At 41.2% G+C, this 13,432-nt stretch overlaps 1 protein-coding gene and 1 non-coding gene across 2 annotated transcripts in view; both read right to left on the bottom strand.

Annotated features, from left to right (window-relative positions):
• Window positions 1–4,099: 4,099 nt before the first annotated feature.
• LOC147879543 (pentatricopeptide repeat-containing protein At3g09040, mitochondrial-like) overlaps window positions 4,100–13,432 on the bottom strand; it is a 35,517-nt gene continuing 26,184 nt past the window's right edge. The window contains exon 2 of the mRNA XM_087371398.1: window positions 4,100–7,189. Within this exon, the coding sequence (XP_087227524.1) occupies window positions 4,523–7,189 (2,667 nt within the window). The 3' untranslated portion in view covers window positions 4,100–4,522. The remainder of the gene's footprint in view (window positions 7,190–13,432) is intronic.
• Window positions 7,281–7,378, bottom strand: LOC147879544 (U6 spliceosomal RNA). The gene has a single exon (XR_015540701.1). It is a non-coding gene; the product is annotated as a U6 spliceosomal RNA (small nuclear RNA).

Here is a 13,432-nt window from a genome sequence, read left to right as displayed (position 1 = left end):
TTTGTGCTTTGAAATGTTGGTGAATTGGAGATGGGAGGTCCACTCAGATGGTGATGGACATCTTCTTCATCTTCCCGCACCACAAATAGCCATATTCTAGCACTGATTGAACTGTTTGCCTTGGAAAGTAGACAGCCAACTTTCTAGGGTGATACTAGAAAAGATGGAACTGCTTCTCACTTAAACTTTGGCACATGTTTGCTTGAATTTCTCCACCGGCCAAAGACCATTGACCATCGACTATTGACCACGTGGGCGTAAGATAAATTCACATGTGAATGCTTGCACGCATGCAACGGAGGGCATACCACTGCGGGCCAACCTATCGGTGGACCCGAACCGTGTCACTGGAGGCATTACCCCAATCCCCTAGGATCGAGGGCAATTCCCCAGAGCCCCCGAGGAGTATGTTGTTCCTTCTACCATCTCCTAACCATCAAACGATCACCATGAGATCTCATCTAGTGTCAAAACTAGGATCCTACCAATGTCCAGTGCTCACACCATGGCTTCTCCTCATAATGGGGGCCTTACAAAAGGGCACCATGGAACATTGGTGGTTACATATGAGAGGTGGGCATTGCACATGTACCAACATTCACTCATTTATAGATAGCTTGCTCAAGAAAAAGTAGATTTGGGGGGGCGAGGGGGCGGCGGGAAGAGGGGGGCCGGGGGGTAGATGAGAAAAGTAGATGGGAAATATGGAAAACAAACATTTGGCGAGGATTTTATCAGTCACATAACAATAGGTCCCCTAATATTGAAAAAATTATACTAATTGATTAGTTGGGGAGAGGGGCAGGGGGGAGTGGTATATGATGGCAAAATATTTAAGCATAAAGGGGTGAGGAGGGGGCAATAATTAGTCTCATGTGGGGGAGGGAGAGAGCTTGAGGAGAGGGGCATTAAAGAGGGAGGGACGTGTGAGATTTGGGGGTGACCACTTATGAAAGGCATTAAAGAGGAAAGGACATCCCAAAGGGGGAGGGGAATGAGGGAGGATTTATAATATTATTATGAGGAAATAAGGATATATTATTACTTAATAGCCTAGTGGTAGGGCTCACGCTTGGAAAAAGAATGTTTTGAGTTCAATGCTTGGTTTTGGGTTCTTGAATGTTTGGGGAAACCCCTTTGGGCATAGTCCATGCACAAAAAGTAATTAAGCTATGGAGAGACATAGGCTAATTAATGCATGAATAAATAAGCAATACAAAAAATATAGATTAATTAAAGTAAAAATAAATTAAGCCATAGATAAACATAGCTTAATTAAGTCTCAATGCACCAAAATTGGTTAATTAATTAAATTTGCTAGGAGAGGTGAATAGGGGAACATACTATAATAAAAAGGTTTACAACAAAAATCATTAGAACAATAGTGAGATGCCCATGTGAGTCATAATTGGTGGCATTATCGATGGCCTTATAAGTTAAGGTTTAATGCAACAACATTCCAAATAGAAGCTCTACGACAAGCATGAATAATGCCCTCTTTCAATCGAGTCCCAAGAGTTCTAATTAATATTCAAAGCACTAATCATGGAGTAATCCACATGCTCTAATAAGAACTTCTAATGAAACTATGACTAACCTATCATACAATGGTCATTTCCATCTTTAGCTCATGAAACTAAAGCAAGCCATGGAATAAAGTTACCCCCCACTATACAATATAAAACTTGGAGAAAGCCCCTTAAAATCTTTGTAGATTGATTTTGTAGCATGGATTTTCCAAAAGTATGAATATTTCTTGGTAGATTAATCTTGTAGTATGGATATTCTGTGAGCATAGTTACAAATTGAAGAATGCAAGATGTATGGGGCTCAATGGACCCACTTATCATAGCTTCTAGACTTGTATATGGGATAAAGCATATGTAGTGTAAAAGATGACATATTAATACTACTATATCAACCCAAGGGGGTTGATTTTATAAGTATAGTTTTTCCCCACCACCATTCCATAATGTGGCTGCATTTTTCAATCCACTTTCATCATGCATCTTCAATTTCAATCTTATGTAAGGTGGATTTGATCTTATATAGCAGGTATTGGGACTGTACATGTAAAGGTACCACCTTGATGCCATCTAAGTCACTAGCTACATAGAGCTTGTTGAGCTGTCCATCTTTGCTCTTTTTCTACCTCAAACCGGGTTATGGATCAAGAGGCTAAAGTGGGATACCACATGGTGATCATTCAAGCCATAATGAATCTTACTATTATTAACACATAGCAAGCATTTCCCAACCTTGCCTTCATGGTGTCTCCTTGTTTGCATAGTAAACCATTCCTTATTTTGGGAAGCTTCAATGCTTTCTTGTCCCGGTAGCTGAAATTCAGTATTGACCAAGCAAGGCCATGGTTTTGGAGTGTGGAAATATTTGGAGAAGTGAACAAATAATTTCTTTTTGGCATACCTTAGGTGCATGGTGGATTGTCAAATCCATAGGCATAGAAGCTTGTGCGAGGAGGGTGCCAAGAAATGCACAAAGCTTCTTATAGAACAGGTGTGTATGCCAAAGCACACAAGTGTTTTGCAGTGTGGTGTGGCTAAGAAGTAGGAGGCATTTGTCAGTCAAAATAAGACAGGACCATAACTTTGGAGCATTTCCACCTTCAATAAATTTAAAGAACTCAAGGGCTGCTCTAGGAGAGATTCATGGATGATGATTGGTAGCCACATCTTCAGAGTTGGATAACCATAAGAGAATTTCAACAGGGCACTATACATTATAATTCCCTTGACATCTTGGATTATTGGGGTCACCTTCCCCACCTATGATCTCCCATATGAGGAGGAATGGGGAGGTTGCCATGCAGGATGAGAAGTAATAAAGGGGATTGTTTGAGGCTGCTTGTGGGCAGCAATCTGCCTGCCACAGGATCTCCCATCTTAGTTTAGATTTAGGGCAACCGCATGGGGCACCCTCGCCAGCCCGAAGGGCTGGCACTAGACCCTTGTTTAGTGATCTGTGGTAACACCCAGCCAAATGGGGCTAGCATAAGGGTTTATAGTCCCCCAAGAGCAGGCTAGTCAGCCTGTTTCAGGTGAGCCAGAAAGCCTGTAAAGATGGCCTGCAGCAGCAGGTCGGGCAGCAACTAAGTAGGACTGGGGCCATTTAAAGGCCTGGCCCCAGGTCAGCCAGCACTGCGGGTCGGCCAGCATATGCAGTTGGCCTGCCACTAGTCAGGTTGGCACCTGGGTTTATACAGGTCTGCTGTTCTGGCTCGGCCTGCAGACTGCAGGTCAGCCAGTATGCCCCATATAAGCAGCCACACTTGGGGTTCCACCAATCCAGCAGCTCATTCTGCTACCTGGTGAGCTCAGTCTGCAGATTGTCACATGGTGAAGAGCAGCGGAAGCCATCGTGATCTGTCCTTCCAGGAGCACACATCAGAGGCAGACCTCCTACATGGAAGAAGAGCTATAGGGGTTGCTCAGGAGCAGCATCCCAGTAGCTACTGAAGCCTACAGGAAGGCATGTGGTGAACAGAAAGAGTTACAGGAAGTGGTGCAGCATACAAGGCCATTTTGGGTGCCTTACCTCAGCTGTAGTAGCTGCAGGTGCGGTACAATCATTGCAAGTTTAGTACTTGTTTTCTACACACACACACACACACACATGGTTGTATATCTATGTGTGTTTCTTCCAGATCTGAAATGTTCTTTGCATACATGCATGCACAAGGAGTGACTTGCTGTCTCAAGTAATGTTGTGCGATCTCAGGGGAGTCTTCTGCTACGGAGAGTTAGCTGTAGCAAGCCAGTGCTCTTGTTTGACTTGATCATATATTCTCTGCCAAGGAGACCTCATGCAATGTTGATGTAGTTAACACCAAATTTTAAGTTGGAGTGCTTGTCTTTGCATTAGGTACCATATGGTGGTAGCTCTTATAGATGCACTAGCAACACCAGTAATTCCACAAATACACTTTCCTTAAAGATATGAAAGCGGTTTGCATTTCTGACAAGAATAGTTTTTAGCAATGCCCTGCAGGCAGTGCTCTCCTTACACTTTTTAAAAAAAATGTCCCTCCAGTTATTTTAGGCCACGTTTTACACTTTCTATTCTGAGTGACATCTCTCTCTCTCTCTCTCTCTCTTTCAAATCAACTCGTCCCTCTAAGGGCAGTGCTCATGAGTACTTGTACTCGCTTGTTGTTCTATCCTTATAAATGTGCAGTGGCCCCATCAAGGGATCATAAACCTGGATATTTTCTACTAGTACAGGTGTCCCCTTGGTTGTGTTGATCTGGGCACATGTAATAGCCCCTCTCTCAATTGACCCACATAATTCATATTTCTTTGCATCAACAAGTGCGTCCCAAGACACCCAATGAAAATCTGGGGAATCATCATCTGCCTCATTTTTGAGGGCAAGATCTTCTAGCTTCACATATACACATCTGTGCTTTGGAAAAGTCATGTACCTCCCACCTCAATTGTGTGCAGAATTCTGCCAGTATCTGTCAAAGTCTGTCCTGACTTCGTTCATGCTTGTTCGTATACTCTCATTGCCACACCAAATCATCCTCCTGCATCTGAGCACCTGCATAGATGTTGGACATCAATACATAAGCAGCAGAATCCTTATCATCCAATCGCATTGCATGCTCAAAAGCTCGTCTTCCAAGCTCCACATTGCCCCACTTTTGACAAGCACCCAACACAGCGAGCCACACCACTAGGTTAGGTTGGAAAGGCAATTTCTCCACCATTCCTACTGCCTCATCTAATTGACCTGCACGGCCAAGGAGATCAACCATGCATATGTAGTGCTCGATAGTTGGAGCAATGCCATAGTTTTTGCTCATGGATTCAAAGTATGTGTGGCCCTTGTCCACCAGACCTGTGTGGCTGCATACAGTAAGAACACTCAAGAATGTGACCCCATCTGGCTTTACGCCCTCTCCTACCATTCTCTCAAGAATATGGAAAACAAGTTTACTTTCTCCTAGCTGGGCATAACCTGCCATTAGTGCACTCCATGCGACTACATTTCGAACTGGTAGCTCGTCAAACACTTCCCGTGCTTTAGCAAGTGAACCACATTTGGCATACATGTCCACCAAAGTGCTGCCAACAAGAGGATCTGTTTCCATTTGCTGTCTGACAATCTCAGCATGTATTTCTCGTCCCTTGTCTATGGCGCCTATGCAGCCACAAGATTTCAAGCTGCAGGCAAACATAACAGCATCCGGAGAGACGCCGTCCAGTCGCATCTGTTCAAAACAATTTAGTGCTTCCTCACCGAGACCATGTTCTGTATATCCTGCAATTAGTGCAGTCCATGAGACTACATTTTGAACTGGCAGCTTGTCAAACACTTCCCGTGCATTTACAAGCAGCCCACGTTTTGAATACATGTCGACCAATGTGTTGCCAACAGCAGGATCTCGTTCCAATCCCTGTCTAGCAATCTCATTGTTTATTTCTCGGCCCTTGTCTATGGTGCCTATGCTTCCACAAGCTTTCAAGATCCAAACAAATGTGACAACATCCGGAGAGATGCCTTCCAGTTGCATATGTTCAAAACAGTTAAGTGCCTCCTCAGCAAGACCATGTTCAACATATCCTGCAATTAGTATGTTCCATGACACTACATGTTGAACTGGCAGCTTGTCAAACACCTCCCGTGCTTTTTCAAGTGAGCCGCATTTTGCATACATGTCAACTAAGGTGCTGCCAACTAGAGAATCTCTTTCTGATCTCTGTCTGGCTATCTCAACGTGTATTATCTGGCCCTTGTCTATGGCTCCTATGCTACCGCAAGCTTTCAAGCTGCAACCAAACGTGACAGCATTCGGAGAGATGCCATCCAGTTGCATCTGTTCAAGGCATTTCAGAGCTTTCTCACTAAGCCCCTGTTCATCGTATCCTGCAATTAGTATGTTCCACGACACTACATCTTGAACCAATAGCTTATCAAACACTTCCTGTGCTTTTGCAACCGAGCCACATTTGGCATACATGTCGACCAAGGTGTTTCCAATCAAAGAAGCTCTTTCCAATTCGTGTCTTGCAATCTCCGCATGTATTTCGTGGCCCTTGTCAATAGCACCGATACTGCTACAAGCTTTCAAGCAGCAAATAAATGTGAAAGCATCTGGAGGAATGCCCTCCAGTTGCATCTGTTTGAAGCACGTCAGTGCTTCCTCACCAAGGGCATGCTCAGCATATGCTGCGATCAGTGCAGTCCATGAGACTACATCTCGAATTGGCAGCTTGTCAAACACTTCTTGGGCCTTTGCAAGCAAACCACATTTAGCATACATGTCTACCAAACCGTTGCCAACAAAAGAAGCTCTTTCCAATTTGTGTTTGACAATCTCAGCATGTATTTCTTGGCCTTTGTTTACAGCTCTTATGCTGCCACAAGCTTTCAAGCTGCCAATAAATGTGACAGCATTCGGAGGGATAACCTCCAGCTGCATCTGTGCAAAACAGTTCAGTGCTTCCTCACCAAGACCATGTTCAGCATATCCTGCAATTAGTACGTTCCATGACACGACATCTCGCACTGGCAGCTTGTCAAACACTTCCCGGGCCCTTGCAAGTGAGCCACATTTGACATACATGTCAACCAAGGTATTGCCAACACACGGAACGCTCTCCAATTGTTGTCCAGCAATCTCCATGTGTATTTCTTGGCCTCTTTCCACATTTTTCAGCCTAGCACAAGCCTTCAGTAGGGCCACAAACGTAAACTTGCTAGGATGTACAGAATCCGCTTGCATTTTGTGGTAGAGGTAGAGGGCATTCTGGGAGTCCCCAGATTTGATATAACCCGAGATCAGAGAAGTCCAAGAAAACTCATTCCGATCCACCAACCTGTTAAAAGAGTGCTGAGCGTCGCACATGTTTCCACATTCGACCAACATTGGGACAAGGTAGTTTCCAAGAGACGTGTGAGTTTCTAACCCACTTTTGCACATGTAGGCATGCAAGCGCTTGGCATATACTAGACTTTTCTCCTTTCTGCACTTCTGCAACATAGACATGAATTGCTCAACTGAAGGCAGCTGGGGCATCCGTTCCAAAGAGGAGAGTGTCTCCTGTAAGCTCAGCATCTCGGAGCCACTAATCTCCACCGAGCCACGGCCTTCGGAGCTTGACCGGGCCTGACCAGACGATCCATTCCCAATGTTTTTATTCGCAAATGTCTTCAATTGTACAAGCTGTCTATCAAACAGCGACCTCTTGATAATTCAAATCTAGAACCCTTAAGTGTAAAGCTAACAAAGACATTATATACAGCTAAGTACCCTTGAATGCATTTTTTGCGATTTGTGCGTGCCATCTTTGCCCAGGGGCCATGGTAATCCTCTGAGTATCGTTCCAATTTTATCAATGTCTCCCAGTGGGGATGTTTGGTGGACGATCACCAAATGGTTTGAGAAATTTTCCATCTATATGAAACCTTTGTGGAAACTGGCCATTGTGGGAGACACATGAATGTTTTTCAAATCCAGAAACCCTGTCCCTGTTAGAGCTGACCAGCAACCAAGTTTTTCTGTTGGCCCTTACTCCAAAGCAGGGGCCCAAGCATCAACCTGGTTTTTCCTCTAAAACCGAGACGTGTGAATCCACATTGAAAATCTCGCATTCAACTCGATTTGCAAATTGCCACCTTCGCATGAACAAGCTCTAAGAAAGGCCGGGGTATTGGTCTGCTAGATGAAGACATTGAAAATATGACCGCTAAATTTTTCAAGAGAAAGCAAACGGTTGTTTCGTCAATTGTCGATAACTATTGGTCACTGAGATGTTCAGTTATTTGCCTACCTGATTCGGGTGGTTAAACCTTCCTTTCCTTTTCGTACAACCAATTTTGTTTATATTAATACAATTTTGACTTGCCACCACAACACAAAAAACCTTTTTCCTCCTACAAGATATGTTTAAAGGGTAACCAAAGATATCACATCACTTTGTGACATTGAAACGGCATTTTCTACAAACAAAGAGTGCCTATCTATCTAATAATAAATCTAACTTAAAGAAAGATCCCTTCACATAGATGCTACAAACCCTCGACCACAAAACTAAAGTAGAGAAATACCCATTCAGGTAGATGCTAGAGACCCTAGACTTATTCAATTTCAAGATTCTATCAATCTCAAAAAGGCTGAGACAGATCATGTATACTCCTCGACCAAGACCTATAGCCTATCCAATAGGTCATTCAAGATGGCTTAAGGAAAAAGCCTAGACCAAGTCACTAAATAGACCCAAAAGACTTCAAATTCATATACCTACTTTAAGTGAGATCTAACCTACAAAAGGAAGAATCTCTTTTCTAAAAGGAAATCTAACAAAAGAAATATAACACCATCCTAGCCTCATTGTTAAATTCGTCCACAAAACAATGACCCTTGCCTTCCCATGCTTCTACCTCCTTCCCCTGCACTCAAGCAGAATCCGAAAAAAATGTCCTAATTAGAACCTAGTGTTGAAAATCTCACAAATGGAACTTTTACATGAGATCTGAACCTACATCATCCACATGCATTAAAGAGGTAACATAGATGGCCAACAAGGAGGATAACCTGAAGAGTAATCCAATGGGATACTCAAAGAATCTACATCATCGACATGCATAACACATATGGCATCCACTCAACGAGGAGGACTTCTTAAATGAATCAAAAGGGATGTTGAAAGAAGAGTTACTACCATGGTAGCCATGTATTAAGGCATACCACTCTAAGACTTTACCAAAGAAACGGAATTCAACCACCAGTAGTACAAATCGTTGCTATAATGACGACTCCCATTTTCACGAGAATAATAAAAGCTAGGCATGTTGTATAACAACGTTAGTAACGATGTTTTTTAATAAAACTGGCATCATTTAGCGACCCTTTTTAATTAAAAAGTTGCATTGTTTAACGATGCAACTAATATCCTTTTTTTTGGGGTAGGTATGTACTTGCCTAGCTAGGGATCCTTTCCTCTTGATACTATGAGACAAGTGAACTGAACATGACTCTCTATGGTACTCCCCCTAGCCTAATCACTATCTTCTATTGTCTAGCCTCATTCACGTTCAAATTTCTATTGGAATCCATCTTCATTCATGTCTTGATTTTCTATTGGAGTCCATCTTCGTTTATGTCTCAATTTACTATTGGAGTTCATCTTCGGGTCATCTTTTTCTTTTAGTTTATAAGATATTGGTCATACATGCTTTAGTCTATTCTTTACATGTGTTCTTTTACCATATACTCTTTAGTTTGTTCCCTGATATATAAATGATTTACCTATAAAAAGTTGATAGCTTTTATAGACATTGTCATGCTAGACATGATATTTTTAGAGTGAATGAGAAAAATACGACACAGAGTGAGTGCATGAGGAACACTCTCCATCGTATAACCAAACAACTTAACCATGGTATAAGGTCCACTAGTACACAAAAGGGCCAACCTACATGGTTGATTCCCATCCCTAACCTGTTGACCTAATGAGGCTCTTGGCTAACACCTTTTCTTGGCTAGCCTATTACATTTTATACTAGAACCCCAAGCATATTTTATAACCTCTATTTGGATATTTTGCCAGCTTGATTGTGCCTTAAATGGTACCCATATAGTAGGTAGGACCTTTGCCCATTATGGAAACCAATAGTGTTGCCTTGTTGATAGCCATTTTGCTGTGTGCATACTACCAATTTAATTTTCTCACATTTCATTCACCTTCACTGTCCATGTGTAGCCCATGTGTGCTCTATTTGGGCCAAAGTTTGTGAAATCCCAAACACTAAGTTCTTACATCTGTTACTTCCCCTCATCCCTCTCACATGGGGCCTTACATGTGGAGAGTTGACACTCTTTCCATAGCACTCTCTTTCTCTCTGACATTGATACTCTTTCTATGGCACCCTTCTCAATTACCCAAGGCCTATACCCACCTATCAAAGAATATGATCAATCCACTCCCTCAAAGAGCATTCATGCATACATTGAAGAAGGTCATTTTACATGCCTACAAATATGGCAATTGAACATTTACCCGCTCCAAATGATTACAAAATTACACAAAATGCATTCTTAGAGAGCCATTCTAGATTTGTCCAGGGACCATCAATGCCATTCTAGATCACACGTGACATTGCCACCCTCCAACAGTCAACCTATCAAAGAAATAGCAATCACTCAAAGATAAGAACGTGAATGACTCTCCATCCTGTCAAAGAAATAGTAATTTTTGGAAGATAACCACTTAAATGGCTCCTAAATCCAACTAAAGTTTTCATCCTCAAACATCTCATTAATTGGCATTCCCATCCCTTGTAGTAACTATGACATTCCATGTTTTACGCCATGTCTTTAGCTATGTTGGTAATTTGACTTAGAATTTTGATGTGTCATTGTGCCAAGCTTAAGGTCATGTCACAACCTACTAGTAGGAAGCCATCTTGGATAAGAGGGTTAGTAAAGAAGACATAAAATCATCAGATGAAAATATATAACATTTGCATGCTAAGTAAAATGCAATAAATTTGATTCCCCAAACTTTCAAATAAATTTATTACATCACAAACATCCTCAACCTCATCTAGTAGCATTTCAAGAAATTTTCAATTTTCACACACACACACACACAGCTACAAATTTAGCTTAATAAATTTTCTCATTCACACACACACAATTCCCATTGCTCCTTACATGCACTCATGATTGATGTGTGCACACACTTCCTCACCTTTACTTATTCCTTTCCTACTTGATGACTACGACCAACTCTTAGGTCATATACTTGCTTGCTTTAACTTGCTACTTCCTTGCTTGGTTTACTAGCTTGACTTTTTGCCCTATCATCTTCTTCTCATTCCGCTTGGCTTCTTCATAGTTCTTGCTTGAGAATTTGTTACGTATCCCAGTTTGGCCTCCTCTGTAATTCCGTCTGAGAAACAACAGTTTGCCTTGGAGGTTTCTCTAGTTATTCTATTGCATTTATTCTCTCACAGCTCTGTTGGTCTGCTCTACCATCACAGTTCTGCAGTTGTGCACCTTGCCACCGTTTTACGGTTTACTGCAAACCTTCATGCTGCTTGGATTCTCGCCTCCTCTTACATTGATTTTGCCGCCTCCCCTCTTTCTACTTTGTTGCCAAACCTAGCTGGCCATATGGCTGTGCTGCTCTTTAGTCATTCCTTCTTGAAACCTTAGGTGCTCACCTCATTCTTTGGTTCCTTGCTTGGTGCTTGCAATTGTGCTTTATTCTACCACTCAATTGTGTCTTGTGTACTTCGCCACCTCCGGGTCATTCCTCGAGCTTTGGAGTGCTTGCTTTTAGTTGTTGACTTTGGATTAGCCGGGTGATCACCACCATTGTGCAACAACTTGTTATGCCTTAGTTAATTCAGGTCTTGTTTACTAGCTTTTAGCTTTATATGTTTTGTTTCTTTGATCCTTTATGTAAAGTTGTTTTTTCTTTATTTATGTGTGTGTGTGTATAAATTAGATTTTCAAGTATTTTTATGTCCTTTTTTTCAATTTATTCATATGGTAGTATGAACTAATAATCACCATATCTTTTTATAGTCCACTATTTCTTTTATTTATTTAAATATTCCACTTTGATTTTACTTATTTTCTCTCATTCTCTTTCTATGTTATAGGCTACAATAAGTACAACTTTTTCTCTTTTCTTTTATTCTTTTGATAGCTTGCTAGTATACTATTCTTGTAAAGTAGTCCACTTCTTTTTTACTTATATTCTCTCTTTCTTTCTTTATTTTTTACTTTTTAGTTCATTCTTTTATTTTTTTCAACTTTTTTAAAATTACAATTTATGGGTGTGCATTACCCTCCATCATCATCATCTTCATATTAATTGGTTAAAAAAGAGACAATTCTCTTTTCCACAAGGGTGTGGACTACCCCCCTTGGAATTTTTTCTCACATAAAGAGGTGGACCATCCCTTGGTATCTTGTTTAAAGAAAAGATTCTAAACTATTATATGGATGTGGGATACCCCCTTGTTATTTTTAATTTTTTGATGCTCCATATTGTTTAAGAATCTTGATAGGTATCTTACTCTGCGGTATAAGCAATAACAACGTGGGGTTTACGGGCATTACCTATCTTCCCTCACAAAACTATAATGTTCTAACACATTGTTTTTTCTGGATGGTGGAAGGTAAGTGGACCCTGACCTCAGAGCTGGGACTACCTGATGGATTTGACACATTTGTAGTAATTCTTGTCTTAGATCTGCAAAATCAATATATTACCAATCATGCTGCTTAGGTTCTTACCAAAAAATTATTTGGATTGCAATATTGTAAAAAGTTAGCTCAATGTTGTTTTCCTAAAATTAAATTCAATCCATTTATTATATGCAGCTTTTTATAATTATCCAAATGATTGAATTAATTGTATGGCTCATTTATTGATGGGATTATTAAATCTAAACAAAACACACACACTGATCTCCCAACTAGCCTTTGGTCGGGCTAGTACCATACACTTATTCATAATTATAGGATAATTTTAAACATAGGTAAATTGTTGTCATTGGAAATATGTTGAGTCCCTTTCCCTTGTGTACTAATGATTGCTTTTAATGTGCAGAAACACTTGTTCCAAAAACTGGATTATGCATCTACTGATGGCATCGTGCTTTTATATTACTTTGGACATTTATCACTTTCGGCACTTAATATTAGGTGGGGAGTAAGTTCTGCATGGTGGGCTTACTCCCCACCATGTGGTCTTACCTCTGGGTTGGGGGTGCCCCCCCCCCCCCCCACACACACACACACAACTACAAATTTAGCTTAATAATTTTTCTCATTTTCACACACACACACACACACACACAATTCCCATTATTCTTACTTGATGTGTGTACACACTTCCTCACCTTTACTGATTCCTTTCCTACTTGATGATTACGACCAACTCTCAGGTCGTATACTTGCTTGCTTCTGCTGTGGACCTTCATGCTGTTTGGCTCCTTGCCTCCTCTTACGTTGATTTTGCCGCCTCCCCTCTTTCTAATTTGTTGCCAACCTAGCTAGCCATATGGCTATGCTGCTCTTTAGTTATTCCTTCTTGAAACCTTAGGTGCTCACCTCGTACTTTGGTTCCTTGCTTGCTGCTTGCAGTCGAGCTTTATTCCGCCAATCTTATGTGTCTTGTGTACTTTGCCACCTCCAGGTCATTCCTCAAGCTTTGGAGTGCTTGCTTTTAGTTGTTGACTTTGGGTTAGCCAGGTGGTCAACACCATTGCACGACACCTTGTTGTGCCTTAGTTGGTTTCAGGTCTTGTTTCTGAGCTTTTAGCTTTATTTATTTTAATATTTTTTGGTTCTTTGATCCTTTACGTAAAGGCACTTTTTCTTTATTTACGTGTGTGTGTGTGTGTGTATGAATTAAAGTTTCAAGTATTTTAATATCCCTATTTTTCA

This window comes from Dipteris shenzhenensis, chromosome 33, assembly GCF_047967505.1.
Source record: "Dipteris shenzhenensis isolate YYH24624 ecotype China chromosome 33, Dip_SZ_1.0, whole genome shotgun sequence".
Lineage (NCBI taxonomy): Eukaryota > Viridiplantae > Streptophyta > Polypodiopsida > Gleicheniales > Dipteridaceae > Dipteris > Dipteris shenzhenensis.
Note: the sequence above shows the minus strand (reverse complement) of the source record. Positions and strands in the feature narration are given on the sequence as shown.